This window comes from Chroicocephalus ridibundus, chromosome 3 (assembly GCF_963924245.1).
Source record: "Chroicocephalus ridibundus chromosome 3, bChrRid1.1, whole genome shotgun sequence".
Taxonomy (NCBI): Eukaryota; Metazoa; Chordata; class Aves; order Charadriiformes; family Laridae; genus Chroicocephalus; species Chroicocephalus ridibundus.
This window is the reverse complement of record NC_086286.1, coordinates 92,455,353-92,477,010: the sequence shown is the minus strand read 5'-3', so window position 1 is coordinate 92,477,010 and position 21,658 is coordinate 92,455,353. Positions and strand designations below refer to the sequence as shown.

The window sequence follows — 21,658 nt, the reverse complement described above, 5'->3', positions numbered from 1 at the left end:
GACTTGTCACGTGTGGAGGCTGCATGAAAGGAGTTGATGGAGAAGCATATGTATAGACAAGATACGAAGTACTGGCAAAAGGGAAAGGTGGCAATGATGGACATAGGGAGGAAGAAGGGCTGTTAACAGTAGAGCGAGAAGTTTCACCTGGGTGATGGGAGCATCTGGAGAAGGATTGTGAAGTGGTCACTTTGGTAAGAACATTAGAAAGAATATTTTATAAAACCTGACAAGTAAAATACATACATACGAAAGAACATAATCTCAATTTCTAAAAAAAATATGTAATGAAGGTATGAGCAAGAGTGTTAAGAAAAAAGAGCTTGGACAAGAAAAAGGATTAAAAAGCAGACCGACTCAAAGAGGGGCCGGATGTGCAGTTGAGAGGTTTGAAAGACACATGCAGGCCTGCAATGCCTGCAGGCCTCTCTATTAATTCTTTTTATCCTTCTGGGCCATCTGCTGGGATAGAATTTGAAGATTTCAGACTTTTGTTCATTGTTTCTCGATGCTGGGATGGCAATATGAAAATCCCCGTGGAAGAAAAGAAAAACGCTTAAGGGGAAACGTGAAGACTTTTGTTTCCGCTATAGCTGTGATGGAAGCAAGGGAGAGGTAAGGCCCTGCTCCACGTCTGGTCGCCGGCACACCGTTACCAGCAGCGCCGACGAGAGGGGAGAAAACGCCCACTAACCCGGCTCGGGCACACAGCCGCAGAGCCACCCCGAATCCGGCCGCAGCCGCCCTGAGGGAACACCCGCCCTGAGGGAACACCCGCCCTGAGGGAACACCCGCCCTGAGGGACCCGTCGCCGCTCACGGCCGAGGCCCGCGCCCAGCAGCCAGCCTTCACCGCCACGGCCCCCAAGGGCCTCAGCGCCGGCCGTTACCGCTACCGCGCACGCGCAGCAAACCCTCCCTTTCCCCTCCCACCCCTCCACCCACCGCAGGGCGGCTTCTGATTGGCCCGCCCTCCACCCGCTGCTGGCCACTCAGGAAGCCCTCCCAGGACCCCGCCTCTTTAGAACACGCGCCGGCCGCGGCGGCCCCTGACAGCAGCGGTGATGGCGGCTGCGGCGGGCCTGGCGCTACGCCGGGTGCTGGCCTTCGGGACAGCGGCGGTCCCCCGCCGCGGCGCGGGGGGATTCTGGAGCCGCCTGGCACCACCGCTGCCGGCCGTGCCGCGCCGGTCCGCGGCTCACTTCGCTTTCCAACCGGACCCGGCGCCCAGCGCGTACGGTGAGAGCGGGGCCGGGCCGGGGTCCACCCCGCGGGCCGGGCTCGCCCTCGCTCTGCTGCCGTGTCCGCCCCGCTGCCGCCGCCTTCTTTAGGGAGGCCCCCGCCCGGCCGGGGTGGGAGGGAGGAAGGGAGAAGGGTGGGCACTTCCCGCCTTCGTCCCCTCGGGCCGCCCTGCCGCGCTGAGGCGCCGGCGGTGGCGGCGGGGCCGGGGCGTCCCCCCATCGCTGGGGGAGAGACCCCCGGTGGGGGCGGAGGCCTCCGGCTGGGCATGTTTCCTACGTTGTGTCTCCGTCGCTTCCACCCGCGGGTTTTCCGCGGAAGACTTGGGCTATGGGGGGATAAGGCCCCGCTGGGCCGCGGGCCGAGGCGCTTTACACCTCTTCGGCGCTTCGCCGGTACCGCTCTGGGCGAAAGGGGGGCTGATGAAGTGTTTTTTGGGGGGTCAGTGCAATAGTTGCAATAGGCCTACCCATCGTCTGCTCAGACCTGCAATCCCTCCCCCTGCCCCTCTCCTCTTTCAGCGGTAAAACTTCTCGCAGTAACTTATAGCAGTAACTTAATGACTTACATCCATTCCTGTTTGTTTATTGCCTGCCTAAGTCATGAATGTGGTAATAAACCTGTGATTAATAAAGACTGCTCTCTAGTGAAAGGTTTGAGGTAGTCCCTATGATGACACGACTGAGGGTAAACACAGAGCAGTTGGAAATTAACAGCTCAGGATGAGAGTTGCTGTTTTGACTTTGTTTCTGGGATGCATCCCAGCAAATGACTAGTGTTGAGTTCTCCTGGAAGAAGCCTGCCAGCTGCAGAGTAGCTGTTTCTCTCACGTGAACCGCACATGTCTTCTAGAAAGGTTTTACTTAGTTGGATACCTTGGTCATTAAATCAGAGAAAACTCTCATCCATTTCTGTTAGTCACGGGGAGACATAGGCATCCAGAGTGTTGCGGAGTGAAGCCTGTGTGCTGCAGGTCTCTGCTTGAGATCACAGTGAAGAAGATGGGGTGGAGCAGGCCAGTTTTTGTTGCCATTTATTAATAGAAAACTATTTCCCTTTGGTTTAAAATACACTTTGAAATTCTGTGAAAAATAGTTAAATTAAAATAAACATGTGCCAATTATGATCTTGATATTGTTAAGATAATGCTTCTCCAACCCCACAGTTCAAATCTGAAGGGCACAATTAGTTTCTCCTTTCCCGTGAGGGCTGATGCAGAGGCCTTCATTATAACCAAGGGCAGCAGGTCAGAACAGCCAATGTGAGGAGTTTCTGATGGTTGCTTGAATAATTTATACTGAAAGAATTGTATCTTGTGGAAAAGATAACATAAATACTAGTGTGGATGACTTGGGAAAGAGAGAAGCAACTGCTGTTCCCTAGCTTGCTTTCCCTTGAATTTGGAAATGTTGATTATTTGTAGCTTTTGTGTAATTGGAACAGTTCCCATAACTGTGCTACCAAGCACAAGAATGTGTAGGAATGCCACAACTCAGCTCTGGACTGGCATGACATGAGTCTTTAATAAAAAATACTAATGTTAATTAATAATTTAGGAGGAAGGGAAGCTGAATGGTTATTGAGAGATACTGTAGCTACTGGAAACAATGTAGTTCTCATTCTGATTTCTAACACTTGTTCTCATGTTTGTCTGGGATCTTCACCTAAACATGGCACCATCACTTTTTTTTCCTTTACATGCTGTATAGGTAGGTAGTATTCTCCTGGGCTGTGGCTCCTAGTCATGACTTAGACAGAGGCTTTGCTGGTTAAAGAGCTACCAAATGTCACCCAGTCAGTTTCTTATTCACTCAGTTTCAGATAAGGCATTATTTTATTTGCTTGGGGAATCTGAGTTGGTCACAGTAGTGGGGAGTGGGCTATTGTTCTGTTCCATCTTTGTTTTCAGGCCTGTTTGTTTTTCCTTGCAGTGTTGGAATGAATGAATGAATGAGGGCACTCAGGTAGCCTTTCTTGGTTTTAAAGGTTTTCTTTCAATCTGCGCTGCAGAAGATTTTAATACAGCAGTCTGGTGCATTTGTTTTACCCATTTTAAGTACAGCTGTTCAGCATCAAGTTTTCTTTCCTTGGAGTGTGGATTTGATGCTTCTGACACTAACCGCAGTTCATAAAGCAGGCCGGTGGTCTAGAAAACTTGTGATAATAATAGGTGTCTGTGAACAGAAAAGGCCGGAGCTTTAAGAAAAAAATAATCAAAGAATGATAAAGTAAGCTTAATGAGATCCGGTGAATCTTAGCAGAAAGGATCCCAATCCTCAAAATAATAATGCTTTACATCGGTTTTTCCTTTGAAAAACTGTTGTATTACTCGTTGTTCCTAGTGTTTGACTAAGCGTTGCAAAGCTGCGTTTGCTCTAGCTAAGAGCATAGTTTTGGAAAAATGGTTGAATGCAGGGTAGTAGAATTGTAGTCCTTGGGACTGCAAAGTATACCATGCTCAGTCCCATCTATTCCATAATTTAAGTTTACTCAGCAAATGAGTTGTGGGGACACCTAATAGGGATCTTGTTTATGACTGTTAACTGAGTTTTTAGTCATGTTTTGCACCAGTGTTTTCTAATGTACTTTGTGTTTTGAACCAAATCAGATGGCTAAACTACCACTTTCACACAGGGCAAACTCAGAAGATGAATCTCTTCCAATCCATAACAAGTGCCTTGGACAATGCTTTAGCCAAAGATCCGACTGCAGGTATACTATACTTGTTACTGTGCTTTGCTTTGTATAAATTGCATTTTGTTTTGCCTATTCTTGTACAATATTAAATGCCTTTCTCGTGGCCTTTTAAAATTTTCTAGTAAGTTATTTCTATGCTTTGATCTCAAACAAAAGTTAAAAATGTGTTGTATTAATAATTAATGGATTATGTGATCTAAGATGCAGTTGTGTCTTCCGTATTAGCTGTGTGTATTTTGCTTGAAAGTTGGGACAGAAAGATATATTGCTTGACATGCTTCTGGTATTACTGATGCGAACTGTACTTAAGGGCATCCTGAATCCCACCAGTAAGTAAAGGAGTTTTTAAAATGTAAATCTTAGTTTTTAATTCCTTTAACTCTCTGTGTTCAAAAAGTGGTATTTTTTAGAGACTATCTATTCCTTGCTCTGTCCATTCGCCCTTCTCTCCTTCTCTGCTTTCCAGCTTTACTTATATCTGTTCATTCTTGTGCATAGGCAATGTAAAATTTTCTGGGCTTTTGTGGTCTGGATAACCTATAACTTCGAAGAAGCTATTTCATCATAGCTTGATTTTAAATGGGTTATCCTAAATTCTTTTGCACAAAAGTATTTACTCCGCTTGTAATTCTTATACATGTCTGTTGCTTCTGTTGTCATAACAAAGGCATGATGATGACCAGATATCTGAAAGAGATGTTTAATGTCATTAGCACAGCTGCAAAAGCTGTATGACCTTGTGTAACTTTTGGGATTTTGTTTTTAGTGTGTTAGTAACTCTTTTTGGCACTTGTTGAACCACTGCTCGATTAGTCTGACTAATCGTCTAATCTATTAGGACAAATTCCATGTTGTCTGTCCAGTGCTATGCCTGTGTAAATTCCCTCTCCATCTACAGCTGTGTTATAATCACTTTTATTAAATTAAGCTTAGACAACTGAGGGTAAATTAGTGCCAAGAACAGATTTTAGTACCATTTCTGTAGAATCAGCCATATAAAAGTAAGCAGAATGTTAATCCAGCAGGAACTTAAACTCATAGATAATCTTCAGCCTTTTAGTTGCTCTAAGGTTGCAGTCTTGCTCCTCAGCTTTGCAGGGCTGGATCTTTGCAAAGCCTTTTGCAAGACCATGTTGGAGTTCTACAGTCCAGATATGTGAGTTGTCAGTGTCACCCTGCTTACTGAATGAATTAGTACTTGCAGTAGAAAGCATGTCTTTTAGTTGTATGGGAATTGAGCATCTGTTGTTTAAGCAGTGGAAATCCTCATGCTTATGTTGATGAGAATTAGAGTCTGTCCAGGAAAATATTTTCAGTGGCTGAACAGAATGAGTAAATCCGTGCAAGTTTGCTGATACCAGCATTAAATGATATTTTTTTTTATCCCAGATGGCTCAAAAGTGAGTAGCCATATGGTAATGGAAAGGCTGTATGAAGATTTTAAGTACATAAAAAAATAAAACAAATTAATACTAAAAATTAATTAGAGATGGTCTGGGGACATACTTCAGTCATAAACTCCGTGACTACATTGGTGTTACATCATTATACAAGTTATTTTTCTTTAAGTGGTGTCATTAATATGATTGTGAGAAGTGTGCTAACCCCTTTTAGTACTTCTGATCAGAAACATATTTCATTTAAATAAAAATAATATTTGAAAGGCAAAGAGGCTAACTCATTATTTTGTGTCCTTTAGATTATAGAGAGTATTGAGGAACTTGTGATTTCTCAGAACTGACCCCACTTCATGCAAGCTGCTATTGGTGATACTGCTGCACATCCCTTACATGCTTAAAAAAAATTGAAGTGGGCAATACTTGTTTCTGTCAATTATATAACACAACTTTTAAGAAAAATTAGACATCATCATTCCATTAATTCAAAGAACCGCCCCCGCGGCACCCCCCTTCCCCCCAGTTAGCTGATATGAAGCTAAATGTTAAAGGCAATTACTTTTAGTGATAAAACTTTATTGGCTACATCACCCACACTGTAGGGATAGTAGTGTTAAATACTGAGAGTTGTCCCGGTTATTAGATATCCATCTTTTCTGTAGAGGAGTTCTCCTGAAGTCACTTTTCGGGGATCTGGCAAGTATGTTTGGAGAAGGTTTGGAACTTCATGTTCGATTGGTATTTCAAAGAAAACTTCAATTTGACATTTTTCAAAACACTGTGTTTACTGAAATCTGTGGATGAAGAATGCAAATGGTTACCAGTGGAAGTGGAATGGATAATTTCACTGACTCTCTAGTGATTGAATATAATTGTTTCTTGGAATTGCTTTTATTCATTTAGATTTAGTTCTTGTAATAATATAGCATATATAAGAAAAATAGATGATGTAATGAAAGCATAGCTGAATCAGTTTCATGAATTCTGTTTTGAGACATAGTTGTGTTGCTGTTCTGATTCCTTATTAACCTTGGTTCTTTATTTGTTATAGTTAGAGTGTGCATGAGAAATGCTTAGTAAAATGACATTTTACGTGCTACTTATGTTAGTGTCTAATATAAAAACATTTGAATCCTACTGGAGCGGGTCCAGCGGAGAGCCACGAAGATGATCAGAGGGCTGGAGCACCTATGCTATGAGGACAGGCTGAGAGAACTGTCCTCAGCCTGGTTGCTCAGCCTGGAGAAGAGAAGGCTCCAGGCAGACCTTATAGTACCTAAAAGGGGCCTGCAGGAGAGATGGGGAGGGAGCGTTTATCAGGGAGTCTAGCGATTGAACAAGGGGTAATGGTTTTAAACTGAAAGAGGGTCGATTTAGATTAGACGTTAGGAAGAAATTCTTTACTGTGAGGGTGGTGAGGCACTGAAACAGGTTGTCCAGAGAAGCTGTGGATGCCCCATTCCTGGAAGTGTGAATGGATGTGGGGGTTTGAGCAACCTGGTCTAGTGGGAGGCATCCCTGCTTATGGCAGGGGAGTTGGAACTAGATGATCTTTAAAGTCCCTTCCAACCCAAACCATTCTGTGATCCTATGTTTATTGAAAATAAGATGCATTGGAGTAACATTAGCCACCTCTACTGTTCTTATTTTTCAGTAGTGTTTGGTGAAGATGTGGCCTTTGGTGGAGTTTTCAGGTGTACAGTTGGCTTGCGAGACAAATATGGTAAGTTAAATTTTAACCCTGACATTATCTTCATATTAACATCTCTGTTCTTTTGTACTCCTCTATAGTTTGTGGGAGAAGAGAAGAACACACGGGAGAGTCCTTGTAAATGGACTCCTGTTTTCTTTTCTTTCCTTGGAAATAGAAAAAGTTTTCAACATGTTACCAGTTATGTAAGTTTTCAAAGCTTTCAAAACCTGTTGACATAATTTCACGAGTCTTCTATTTCTTCAGCTAACTTTGTCAATGTAACTACATTTTTTTTGAACTGCAATTGGACCAGATTCATCAGCTGGGAGTCCTGGTGGACAGTAAGTTGACCATGAGCCAGCAATGTGCCCTTGTGGCCAAAAAGGCCAATGGTCTCCCGGTGTGCATTAAAAGAATGTGGCCAGCAGGTCGAGGGAGGTCATCCTCTCCCTCTACTCTGCCCTGGTGAGGGCAGAGTACTGTGTCCAGTTCTGGGCTCACCAGTTCAAGAAAGACAGGGAACTACTGGAGAGGGTCCAGTGGAGGGCTACAAAGATGATCAAGGGACTGGAGCACCTCTCTTATGACGAAAGGCTGAGAGACCTGGGTCTGTTCAGCCTGGAGAAGAGACAACTGAGAGGGGATCTCATCAATGCTTATAAATATCTAAAGGGCAGGTGTCAAGAGGATGGCACCAGACTCTTTTCAGTGGTGCCCAGTGACAGGGCAAGGGGCAATAGGCACAAACTGGAACAGAGAAAATTCCATCTGAACGTGAGGAAAAACTTCTTTACTTTGAGGGTGACAGAGCACTGGAACAGGCTGCCCAGAGAGGTGGTGGAGTCTCCTTCTCTGGAGATATTCAGAGCCCCCCTGGATGCATTCCTGTCCAGCCTGCTCTAGGTGAACCTGCTCTGGCAGGGGGGTTGGACTGGATGATCTCTGAAGGTCTCTTCCAACCCCTACCATTCTGTGATCATTAGGGCCCCATTTAATTACTGTAATCAAATTAAAGCCTCTTAGCAACAATACATGGTGATGCTTTTTTGGTCCTATCTGTAAAGAACTGCAAAGGAATTACATTAAAATGGATTTAAACTGTTTGTTAAAGATCATAGTATTTTCTAGAATGGACTTGAAAGCCAATATAGAAATGATGCGTTATAGCTATGCTTGCGCTTCATCTAGAACATGATTGGTTTACTTGTTTGGGAGACTCATGTGAAGATATTCAGAGAAATGGTACAACCTTTGTCCCAAAAAATCTTGGAAGTAGCCTTTATCACTAGATAGGAAAAACAGGTTTGCAAAAGTATGTGAAAAATAAGTTGGTACTTAATCATCTCCTACCTCAGACCGTTGAGGTGAGTTTAGTGGAAGAAAAAAAATAGTTACTTGCAGAAACTTTTTAATTTTTGTTGAAAACTTATTTTTTAAGTAAGTTTTAAATAGGGAAGTTCTTTAAAACTTGTAGGAGCTTTTAAAAATTTCTTGTGTGATCTGTGATTTAAATTAATCCGTATATTGTGTTCATTTTGGAAGAAACTTAGTTCTGCTATTTTTGGGGGACAGCCTTCCTACAGCTGAGTATCAGCGGCTTCCAAGAAAGGTGAGGGGAAGGAAAAGACTTTCAGTCTGTATGTTGTTGCACAAGCATCTAAGTGTCACGTTCACAATTCTTGGTGGATACAGTTTAACCACCTAGTTGGTGATACCTGGTTGGCAAATCTAGAGGACTTTTCAAAGTCCTTCATTGTTTTTCCAGTTAAATTTCTTCTTTGGTTATCCATTTGGTGTGGTTTCATTTAGTACCCATTTTGCTGCGAGAAGTATTGCTACTGGAATGCTAAAAAAGAGTCAGTGTTTCATGTATGACATGCTAGGTAGTACATAGCAGTTTACAGGTCTTGGAAACTGGTTGTGGATACAGGAATCTGATAGTTTTTAGTTTGGCAGTCACTGTCTGCCCCACTGGACTATTAAACAGAAGAAGATGTTATAAAATGTTAGGTTTCAGGAGCTTGCTTACTTCAAGGCACAAAGATGACTGGGATCACTTGCAGCCAGTGATTAAATCTATTCCATTTTCCTCATCTGTAGGAGATGAGTTACTGCCAATCTTGGAGACCACCAAGATCCACTTTTTTGAGCGAACCGAAAATGGAGAGAGGAAACTTTTAAGAAATTTTAGAAACATAACCATATTTTGTTGCCTTGTTTCTCTGCTTCAATTATTATATGGATGTTTTCTTGCTCTGTGGTTTGTACGTTAATGTTCAAATAGTTTGGATAGGACTTGTATTAGCAATGGTGCTGCCTGTTGAGATTGAGTCAGAGTTCTGTAACTCTGCTGTGATATGTTGATTCTATTTACTAGACTTCATGTGAAAATGAAGCCTCTGAGACAACAGTCAGTTGCTGGAAACATGGGCAACAGAAGACTTCATTTGGGAAATAAGCAACAGGAGCAGATGGCTCCATAAGCAACCTTCTTGTTTTTAGGGAATATCTCCAGTTTAAAAGACAAAAGGAAGAAACTTTATATTGTTAGGGTGTTGCTTTGAGGGTCACTTGTTGGTTTTCTTTGATGTGAGAAAGTCATATAATGGCATGAAGGAAAGATGACACAGGTAACTTGGCTTCTTTCTTCACTAATAGTGAAATACTTTAGAAAACAGGCAGTGGCTGAAGAAGGAAGGACAAAGATGAACTAGAGTATGTTCTGAAAAATATAAGGCTGAGGAGAACCAGGAAAGACTGAAAACACAAAAATTGAAGGAATCCAGAATTTTGAGAGAGGTGGCTGTCTGTCAGTGTTCTCTTAGAGATTAAATAAACTCTCGATGCAGTGCTTGTTTTATGCAAAGGCTAGAGTCCATGTAAAATAAGGAGGAATTCCAGACAGAATTGACGAACAAGCAATCTCATGGATCTTACCTCTACAAGGAAGATTACGTATGTTTAATGACCCTTCTTTCTCCATTTTCCTCCTGCATTTAGCATAAAAATAATAATAGGAGACGCAAGTGATATAATATTAGGGTTTTTTTTGTATATGTTGATGTAAAATATGAAGGAATGAATATTGTTTTCCCCTCTCCTGGAAGAGAGAGGTCTTCCCCCCTACCCCCCGTATATAATCAAAATCGCTAGGTGGCAGTCTATGCCTATAAGTAGTTATTTTGATACAAATTGATAGTTCCTTTTTAAGCACTTTTATAGGGGTCTAGGTCTAAATATCGCCCAACAGTAGAGTAAGGAGAATTTAGTATATTAATACTCAGTAGTAGTACTATACAGATGTTGGTTGATACAGACTGTTACTGAAGTCTCTCTGGAGAGCAAAAGAGAAGAAATTTGCTTTTAGAATAAATCTGTCATAAAATCTAAAACCTTTTTTGAGGGGAAACCAATTAAGCCTGAGTGTAGAGTAATGTTGTGATATAAACACAGCTAGAGGCTTATGTAAAAGAAGTCAAGCTCATTGACTTTGTAAGGAAATAAATCCTAATTTTTGATCAGTTGAATTTTTTACATGCTACAAGGAATTTTGTTTGAAAATGTTTAACTGAGGAATCATATGTAAACAAGTCAGTATGTGGAAGTTTCTTTTCCACCATAACCATGATTTAGGATAGCATGTTTGTTCCTATTTATTTTATCTCAACATCTGAAATAGATGATTCCAGTTTTCTGGCATCGGGTTGCTGGCATCACCCTATTGGTTTTAGTATGTTTTGCATGAACTGAATGCTTAGAAATCTATTGCTGTATAATCCTCTGTCCTAAAAAGGAGTAGACTCCTTGTGATTTTTATGTGGAGAATTCTTTTCAGATAAGGGAAGGGCAATAAGTCTTATACATTTTTTTTTCCTTTGTCCCCTCCCTCTGGTCTTGCACACTGGAAGGCATATTCTTGTTTTATTTCTTGTTTCCTTCCCCATCACCTGCTACCAGGTTTTTGATTATCACAGTTTTTAATTATTTTTTTCTTATAAAAAGAGAAGTACATTATTTTGGTCTTTTGAAGAAAATGCTGTCTGAATGAAATAGCTGTACATTTGTCTTTAAGTCTGCAGATGGATTTGAAACAGTGATCTTGGAATGTGAATACATGTGTCCAATTGCTCTGCCTAAAGTGTGAAATAAAGTTGCAGCATGTAAAGATCGGTATCATCCACGTGACAAAAATACAGAGGGGATCAGAGGTAGGGATTAGATGACAGGAGGTAAAGAAATGGGAGGAAAAAAGCAGAGGATAAGGTAAAAATGGAGAAAGTGGATAGAAGTAAAGACGAAGAAACAAGAATAGTAGAAATGGTGATTGACAAGGAAGGCTGCTGAGAAGAATGCCAGAGCAAGGTGGGTTTTTTTTGATAACTCCAAAAAAATCCATCTAGCCTACTGTGGCCAAAAATGACAATTTTGAGATTATATAAATGGGGGAGTGAAGTATACATAATACTTCTCTTGCTGCTGACCTCCGAACACTTACAGCTTGAGGGCTTCCTTATCTAGAAGTGCCTCTGTGTAGTCATCAGCCTCAGTAGAGATTTGTCTTTAATACCATTCTGGTCTACACTTAAAGGAAGGCTCTAATGCGTACTTACTGCCATGTCAAAAGTCTGTCCTTAGTGACGGTAAGGATAAAGTGCCTTCTGATTATTTCAAAGCTTGATATGCTGAGAATGTGGAATAGGATCAGTCCTTGCTCAGAACTCTGAGAATCCAAGAGAAGTAAGGTTGGCTTGGCAGTCTTTCCCTATAGCAGTGCTTTGGGGAGACTAAGATTTTCTTGGTTTATGCGTTCGCTTTTATAGATGAGATTTGGGTAGGTGTTAGAAAACAAATCTAGAAGAACTGGAAGAATTTAAAAAATTGGAATCTTAGATCGAGTTATTGTCTGTGTTTCTTGTCATCTCAAAAAGTACTATACATCTTTAGTAACTGATGTCTCTGTGCTAACAAATATTTATGTCCAGGCTTTCCAATACTACAGCTGATTGTAGGTCTTCTCAGTTACATGCAGATGTCTCGCACAGATGTGGGTATTTGTATGTATGCATTTGGATAATAAGTTTCAGTGAAGTTATGTTTCACTCAGAAGCTGGGAAGTTATTATGGTTGTCAAAAGGTTTACGCTGTAGAGAGGAAAGTTGACCTAGTAAGGAAACATGAAAGTCCAGACTTTAGTTTTTCTTGTTGCTAAGGTATCATGCAAGTTTGGATGGCCAGGGAACTAGCAGTTTCACTTTAGAACAGGAATGGTGTTTGAGCTTTATGTCTCTTTAACTAAGCAGATTGCACTTCATTTTAGAATCATAGAATTGCCTAGCTTGGAAGGGACTTTTCAGATCATGGAGTCCAACCATCAACCTAACTCTGACAAAACCCATCGCTAAACCATATCACTAAGCACTAAGTCTACCCGTCTCTTAAATACGTCCAGGAATGGTGACTCAACCGCTTCCCTGGGCAGCCTGTTCTGGTGCTTAATAACCCTTTCAGTGTAAAAATTTTTCCTAATATCAAATCTAAACCTCACCTGGTGCCACTTCAGGGCACTTGCTCTCATCCTATCACTTGTTATTTGAGAGAAGAGAACCTCCTTACCTCCTTTCAGGTAGTTGTAGAGAGTGATAAGGTCTCCCCTCAGTCGTCTTTTCTCCAGGCTGAACAAGCCCAATTCCCTCAGACGCTCCTCATAAGACTTGTTCTCCAGACTCCTCACCAGCTTTGTTGCCCTTCTCTGAACACACTCCAGCACCTCAGTGTCTTTCTTGTAGTGAGAGGCCCAAAACAGAACACAGTTTATTTTTTATTTGTTTTTTATTTGAGGTGCAGGCTCACCAGTGCTGAGTACAGGGGCACAATCGCTCCCCTAGTCCTGCTGGCCACACTATTCCTGATAACAGGCTGGGCATGCTGTTGGCCTTCTTGGCCACCTGGGCACACTGCTGGGTCATATTCAGCCGTCAGTTGACCAACACCCCCAGGTCCATTTCCACTGGGCAGCTCTCCAGCCACTCTTCCCCAGGCCTGTAGTGCTGCATGGGGTTGTTGTGATCCAAGTGCAGGACCTGGCACTTGCCCTTGTTGAATCTCATACCATTGTCCTTGGCCCATTGATCCAATGTGTTTTGATCCCTCTGTACGGCCTTCCTACCCTCAAGCAGATCAACACTCCTAGCCAACTTGGTGTTGTCTGCAAACTTACTGAGGGTGCACTTGATCCCCTGCAGCCTGAATTCACAGCAGCCTGAATTTCTCTTTCATGGCATGTCTTTCTGTTTGCCACCAAGGGAGTCTAGGTGACTGCTTCAGTTAGGTTCCTACTATTTGGATGCCAGATTAGATTACCTTCTAAGTGTTTGAACTTTTAGAAATTACTTTTGGACTGAAAGAGTAGTGTAAATGAGGTTTTTTACTTTTCAGTAGGGAATTCTCAAATAATGACATATTAGTTCCCTTGCAACTATTTGGAAATATGGGTATAATGTGAATACTTTGAATGGGAATTTTTATTTCAAAGATTCCCTCAGCTCCCGGAGGATGCCACTGTGGTGTCTCCCACCAGAAGTGAGTGCTTGCCCAGGGCAGAAGAGACTTGGCTTCAGTTCTGTCCCTCAGGAGTTCTGAAGTTACTCCCAAAAGAGCTGACTGTGATATCAAAGCTGTTATCTGTGGAGATGCAGCAGAAATGGTTTTGTCAGCAGTTGTTCTTTTGAACTGTTTAGGAATGAATTTGTCTCTTGCTCATGTGATTCATTTGTCGCTGTTTGGGACCCTCTGTGTGATAGTAGGGTGAACAAGAGGCAGATAGGTTTCCTCCTTTCTGGATTGATGTCCCATCACCGGTTGGAGGGTCTTTCACTCACGGCTTTTATTTTTGTCTGTTCTGGTTTCTTTTAGCTGTTTTGGTCTCTGTTATTGCTGTCGTCCTATTTTTGTTTGTCAGTGCTTACAGAGATGTACTGCCCCACAGCAGCTGATAGTACTCTCTACAAAGTCAGTTAGAACAAAATGCTTTTCATAAGGTTTCTGTGTAACATTTCTACTATGTTCTGGAGTGATGTTTGCTGCCTTTATTGGCAGTGTGCTGTTGACTGCCAGTTTGTGGTATGCTTTAGTGCCTAAGTCCTCACTGTCGTACTGCTGCGCAGCCAGTAATTGCTTCTTTTCCGGGTGGATGCTTCATAAAATGAAACTCAGTAAGAGCAACTGTGTGTCACTCTTATATGTAGGATAAAACAAAATCAATCTCAGATCACTTCTTTTCATGGTCATTCTGAATTACATAAATGACTAGAGACATTCATACATGCAGATAGTAGTAAATGAGGAATAAGCAGCTTCAATTTTTTTTCCTCCTTACTCATTTTTCGTAGCTAAAATAGATTTCCTCACACGGAATAGAAAGGCTGCAGTAAGTACGCACATATAAGTTGAAATGTAATTATTTTCTTTCCCTATTGTGTTCAAACATATAGGCATATTTTATAAATAGTCCTTCCTATGTTTAATTATTTTGATGCAGCTAGAAGTCTAGATAAAGTTGGCAGGATTTTTTCATTCTTCCAAACCATATAAAAAAAAAAAGTGTGAAATGGATGGGGAACAGATTTCTAAACAGTAATTAGTGCCTGTTCAATCAGTCCAGGATGCTTTCTTGCAAATTGGAAGAAGAAAAGGAAAATCAAGAGAAGGAACAACACTTGTATTGAATCCCGTGAGAGTGGGGGGAGTTGAATCAAAGATTTCCCTTGTGTAAAGTTTCAAACACATCAAAAAGCAAGTGGCTGAACTGCATATGAAACCACAGTTATAGCAAGAAAATAACTTCCTTATGTAGGATGACCTAGCCTCACTAGCAATCAGCTGGATGCTTTAAAAATTATTTTATTTATCACTTCCATATTTATTTTCCCCTACTTTCTGCCTGCCTTACAGAATTAGATTTCTGAAACACAGGGTATGTTTTGGGACACATCAGCTGGCAAAGGCTGTTCTTAGCCTTCTTGCTTTCCTACACACATGGTCCCAGTACAGGATTATTCTTATGGTTTGCAGCTTTTTTTTATATTGATCTACTTTCTCTGGATTCTGATTGGGCTACTGAAGGATATGGGCCATCCAAAACTGGATACATTACTCTGATTCTTGCTCCGTAAAACCTGGTTTCTTACAGCTTTCTGTTGATATGTCTCACGATAATGCTAGCTTGTCTTGCAGCAGTAATGTTTATTTCCAGTGTCTGATCCACTATAATCCCTGGTTGTTATTCTGTAGACCTTGTGTCTAAGGTGTAAACACCTGTGTTGAGTTTTCAGAGAATGCTTCATTCTGAGTGAGTCATTTGTTTATAGTCCAGTAAAGTAATTCAGGAGACTTTGTTTATTTGGCCAGTAGATGACTGTACCTAGGCATGCCCAAGGGACATGAGGCTTTCTAAAATTGTGGTAGTCATTCTTTGAAGAAAAGTATCTACTTGAAAACAGTATTGTTTTATGAGCTTGAGCTGTAGAAATCTCCTGAAGACAAGTGCTGTGTTTAAATGAAATACCTATGGGGGAAAACATGGGTGAGAAGATAAGGTTGTCCCCAGGTTGTTATGGTATTTGGTGCAGTTTCTTGGCTAAGATTTGGATATGCTTACAAAAATTGCTTCATGTCCTGACAGCTTTTAGTAGCATGAAATAACGAGAGAACGTTTTGAAGCTGAGCTAATAGAGGTAGACATAGTGTGTTTTTTAAAAAAAACCTAGTAATTTGTTTTCAAATTATTTTATGGATTTTGGAATATTTATGTTGAAATCTTTTTTGTTAGTGATTTCAGGAAACTGTTTATTGCAGAGTCTTCACAGCACGTCATTGGTGAGGGAGCAGAGATCTGTCAATGGAGGTTCTGGGTGTGTTCTCATGGTGCCAAGCATTACAGTGCCAGGGCAAGAAGTACAGAAACACAATTTGGATGGACTGGTTGGGGCCTGTAATGCAGCGTATTAGGGTAGTGTGTTCTGCCTCCTAGAAATTACTAGTGGTTGGGTATTACTTCAACAGGTGGGGAGACACTCTGGGGTTTTTCTATGATTTTTTTAATCAGTAATCATGAGTTCTTTTGCATGCTTTAAGAACATAGCAGCATGCTGTTGTAGGGAGGAGAAAAACTCAGCCTAAAGTAGAATAAGAAATAAGTGTTAGGGATTTGTTATATAAACAGATAGATAGAAAATGTTAGCTTGATGCTTTAGAAGCAGACTGTGAGCTTGTTGAAGCACTGTGCTTTCCCTTTCATGTAGGTGCTGGTTCTTCTGAACATAGCGCATGTGGTAGAATGAAGTAGTTCAGAATTTTTGACATGGCAGACTTAAGCTGAGAGTGGAGCAAATGACTAGTTTTTGTATATAGATTGAGTAAAATGTAAGTGGTCTGGAGTTTAGTTATCCTTGTTTCTTTGTGGATGGATTTAAGTAAGTGCAGAATTCTGCAGCTTGCTTGCATGATTCTTCCAGAGCAGTTTGGCAAGATCTGGATTTTGTTCTGATTTATATAAATGTCTTTGAACAGTAACATCTGGAGAACGTTTTCCAGGCTCATTACACAATAGTACATTTTGTTCATTTTCATCTTAAATAGTCATTTCTTTTCCTAACATTTACGGTTAGAAAAAAGGAAAAGTTATTTGAGAACTTGATAAAATGTAGTATGTCACTTTACACTGTGTCTGTGGGATATTTATATAAATCAGTCTGTGTCAGAGCTAAATAGAATTTATTTTAGTTTTGGTTTTATTTTTTTTAATTGTTATGATAGTGTGCCTGGTGTAAAACCAATATTTTATTATGTTTCTTTTTATATGTTGTAAAACTGTTTGAGGGAAAGATAAGGCATATACTTAAGAAAGCTGTTCTAATGCATTTTTAAGATATTTCAAGATACGTTGCTGGCCAAAAAAGTATGCGGTGCTGAACTCCATAAAAATGGAATTTTACACTTCAGAAAATACTTGCAGTGAAACATTTAAAAGTAATATTTTAGTAATATAGTGTCAAGGAGGATGAAACTTCATGTATTAAAGACATGAGATGGAATCTGGGCATAACTAGTATTCACAGTTTGTATTAATACCAGGTCTGCAAGCACAGTTCATTTACCTTGTTTAAGATGTCACTCTTTATGCCTTTACTATTTCTTAGGTGGAATTTAGTGATTCTCAGTTTCCTTGGTTAGTCCTGTGATCAGTATGACCTCCGATTCATTTGTACTCGTCAGGTGGGACTTATTTAGTATGTCCGCTGTTTCTTCTGCCTCTGAGGCTGGTGATAAGAGTGTGGTAATTATCACCACTTCAGTTTAAGAAGGTGCTGCAGACTTTATTACAGGGAGTAGAACACTCAGAGTTTTCTTGGAAGTTAATTTGCTAGAAGCCTAGAAGGGCCCAAAGGGTCAAGACTACGACCCCAGTCCAGTCGATTGTCTAAGCAGCTTTGCAACAGAAGCACTTTGAGAAGCAAGTTAATTTTAATTTAACTTGATTCAGAGCCATCTTCCAGTGACCAGGCTGACATAACACGCTTGTCATTTATTATAAAAGATCTCCTTTCTTTCTAACTTGTAGAAACATTAAATCCTCAAAACCTGGCAAGGAGTTTTCATGCTTGTATGGAAGCACCAAGTATAGATCAATTTTATTGATTTTTCTCATGCGCATGCTTTGCATTATCAAGGGACAGGCTTGGTTACAAGGGAGATTCATAAGATGATTTTCATTACTGCGGATTACTGGTCATTCAGCACTTTGTTCCCGAGTACTTCTTTAGCAGCATTAAATCCTTGTTGGGAATAGTTGCTTCACAATTTAGGGTAGATCCAGCATGCTTCAAATTAACTATAAACTATTTCTACACTACTGACACTGAGGAATGTGGGAGAGGGTGCCTTGTATTTGACACCGTTTTGCTTATTCCTGAGTTTGTCATCCAGATAGTGTACCCAGCCTATTACAGCAGAATTTTCATTAACACGTTGTAATACTTAGCTTTGGTAACTGTTATGTATTTTCCTGTTGGATCTCTTGTCATGTCATGTCATGTAATGTTTCAGATAGTTTGAAAATGCATGGAACTGACCTAAGTCTCTTAAATAAAGCTGATATATTGTCCCTTGGTTATACCCACATGTAAGTGCTTGATATATGTCAATTTTTGCAAATAAGCGTTCTGTCATCTGATACAGCTTCGCATGTTTAACTTTATAGTCAGTTATGCTTTTCTGCAAGTGTGCTTCTCACACAGCGAATTGTTTTTGTTGTTGAGCGAGGAATGTTATTAATCATAGCTGGAAGAACACTTGAAAGCCTTGGTGCAGTTAGGCATCGTGCTTTTTTTTCTTTAGGCTGATACAACTGGGTGTAGGAGCCAGCTGATCAGAAGGAGCTCAGTGTGGAGTGGGCTACCTGCATAGTCATCAGTAAAAAGGAATTCTGGTGAGCAGATCTGCCACTGTGATGTGAGCTGCTTACTGAATATTTTTCTAACACTGTGGAGCTGAATCAGTACTATTTTATCAATGTCATGAAATGCTTCCATCAGCAGCGCAGGTACAGGCATAAAAAGTTGGGGCAGTCAGCATGTAACCCTGCTTGGGGCTGTTAATGAATCATAGAATAATAAGGGTTGGAAGGAAAAGACCTTGAAGGTCATCTGGTCCGAACCGGTACTCAACATAGAGCCAGTTTAGGTTGTTTGTGGTCTTGTCCAGGTCAGTTTTGAATATGTCCAAGGAAAGAGCTTGTACAACTTGGGCAGCTTGTTCCAGCGTTTGACTGCTGTCATAGTGAGGGTTTTTTCCCTCTTGTATAATTAGTTTCCCTTTTTGCGTCATTCTTTCACCTATCGCTGTGTACCTGCAAAAAATCCAATCTTCCCCCTTGCTTGTGCTACTGCTTGGCTGCTTTTTCATCACGGAAGGATTAAATGCAAGTTTACTGTCATTCAAAGCTACACCATTATGCCATATGCATTAACCTCCCCTGACCCCTCCTGTTCCCACTTCTTTGAGAAAGGGAGATAATTAGATAGTATATTTTCATAATTCTTGTTTATTCTTTAGCTTTTGGTGGGATGCTACTTTGTTACAAATGACAGGAAGTCTGAAGCTGGGGAGATGGCCAGAAAAGCAAGTTTTTCCTATTTGCTTTAGGAAGGTATAGCTGTTTATAAATAAATTTTCCTGGCTCCTCCCTCATTCAGAGGGCTGTAAGCCTGTCAATTGAATAAATGCTTAATGTTATGTTCGTGCTGTGAACAACTTCAAGAATTCACTAAGTTTTTCCTGGACAGCGCAGATTATGAGAATTCATAGATAATGGGGGGGTTACTCCCAGTCCATGGTAATGTTTTCTTTGTACTGCAGCAGTTTTTCTGCCTCTGATATTGTTACTGAGAGTGCGGGTTAAATGAAAATGCAATAAACGTGCTTTTCTCCTAAGGGAATCTTGGGGAAGAGGAGGTGAAAGTGCAGATTTAATTTATGGAGCTCTTGGAAGAAAAAATGCGCCATCTTGAGTAAGAGAATGATGTGTTGAGAACACTTTGAGCTAGAACTGCTAGTTCAAATATTCATGTCTATTCAAATGTATGAATGCCTTGGCATTAGTAACTGGGAAAGACTTAAAAGGAAAACTTACCCTTCAGCTATTTTTAATTTCCAGTTTACTTGAATTACTCTTCAGAAGTGTTGGTTATGTCAATGGAATAAATGATAAACCTGTGAGGAATTCCTGTTCTTACCAGTTACCTGTCAGAACAGGTGTCCTTTTCTTTGGGCAATACTGCAGTGATTAGTGCTTCAGAAGGATCCATTTTTTGTGCAAGTGACTTTTTTTTTTTTTTTCCCCTCCACTGGCCCCCAAATGAAGCTTAATTAAGACTCCTGTAAACAAGTGAAACTGAGTAAGAAAGACTTGTCAATCATTTGACCTCTATAAAACTTCTGTCTAGAATAAGTCGGGTTCTTTGTTGCAGGGCAGAGTGGGATAGTGGATTTTGCAGCAGCAGGAGAGGAAGCAGCTAATTTAGTTTAGTGCATGCCAGTGTCCATTTTGGCCCTGTTCTCGGTCACTCACAGATTTCTGAAGTACTTTTTTTTTTTTTTTTTTTGACTGATACATGTATCTTATTGCCAACACTTTTTCCTTATATATTCCAAAAAGTCACATTATGGCAATCTGCCATGGAATTAGTTGCTAATAAATCAAAATTTGAATGAATCTTTAATTCAGTGTGGCTAAATGTTGAACTTCTTTAGAAAGCATAGGCTGCATATACACAGTGATTGTTTTGTGTGTGAGGATATTTTTGTTTCTCCTACAACAGACCTAACTCATTGCACTTGACTTGAGGCTTTAAATTGACTTAAGTGAGGGCTGAGACCTGGCTGCTGAGCCGTGTAGTTGGCTAAGGCAGGCCAGAGGTATGTCTGAGTCCTTGAAGCCTGCTGTGAATGTCTGGGCGCACACAAATAGTCTTGGCTCAGACTGTGCAACTCTCGTAGGATACAGAATTGGGGAAGAACAGGAGAGGAGTAAAGCTCAATTCTGTAAACTCCATTATTCTACACACAGTAGGTAAAATTCATCATAAGAAGTTAAAGCTATTTGCATAGGAAATCCTTTTCATGTCATGTAATTACTTTTTATCTGTTAGGTGTGTGAAATGATCTATTATTGGGCAACTCTGGAAAAAGCAGCTTTTCAAATGGCATGGAACGTTAGCATGCAAAGATGCCAGAGGGAGAGGTAAATCATCTGTGTCTGTGAGACTGAAGCCTTGCTTTGGGCAAGTAGATTTGAAATTTGCATATTCAGCTGGAAGGCTAATGTGTTTTTACCGCTATTCACTATAGAGGAACAGTGGCCATTGCACGCCCTTTTTTAAAGTTGAAGAACTGTGACTAGGATATCAACAGAAGAAGTGGTTGAACAAATTGATTAAAATTAATAAGAAATTACTAGAACTGTTTCATGTTTACCCAGGAGCTCTAAAAGAGCTGAATATGAATTTACCGAACTGTGATGTGTGCCCGCTCTGACATGGAAATGGAAATGGCAAGTGTCACCAATTGTAGAACAGGGATTAAAAGGGATTGTGGGACCAAGAAAGTCTGAATGCTGGATAGATTGTGCTAAATTATGTTAAGGAATAGAATTAGTAGACTTATGTAGATGTACATCTACCGAAACTCCTCGATATTCTAGGATTAGAACAGGTCTTTAAAGGCAAGACCGATTTGAAATCGGTCATTTCTATTTGAATTTTCTACACAGTCCTGAGTGAGTAGCAAAGAGGCTAATCTCCTGGGACTTCCTTTTCTTGCTGGTCCTCTCTTTCTTCACATGCATTTGTGATTCAGTTGAGGACAGAACATATTTAGCTTGTTGGAGTCTTCTGTTTGGCTTCTAATGGAAGTTTTAAGTGGAAGCTAATGAGATGATGGGGACAAATAAAATGCTGCCCAGGTATATTGTTAATACCACTCAGTACTGACAAGTTTTAAGATGCCCTTTTTTAACTCAAGTGATGTAGAAGTATCTTAAAAACAAACCCTCCTCTGACCAAGTCACCAGCAGTACT

General features: G+C 40.7%; 1 protein-coding gene across 2 annotated transcripts in view; it reads left to right on the top strand.

The window, feature by feature from the left end:
* The first annotated feature begins 1,014 nt into the window (after positions 1-1,014).
* The window catches only part of BCKDHB (branched chain keto acid dehydrogenase E1 subunit beta), a 129,301-nt gene continuing 108,657 nt past the window's right edge, over positions 1,015-21,658 (top strand). The window contains exons 1-3 of one of the 2 annotated variants that reach the window (XM_063330110.1): positions 1,015-1,238; positions 3,873-3,950; positions 6,990-7,055. In XM_063330110.1, coding sequence (XP_063186180.1) covers positions 1,064-1,238; positions 3,873-3,950; positions 6,990-7,055 — 319 coding nt within the window. In that variant the 5' untranslated portion in view covers positions 1,015-1,063. Of the gene's footprint in view, positions 1,239-3,872; positions 3,951-6,986; positions 7,056-21,658 lie in introns of both variants that reach the window. The other variant, XM_063330109.1, reaches the window with a different exon arrangement.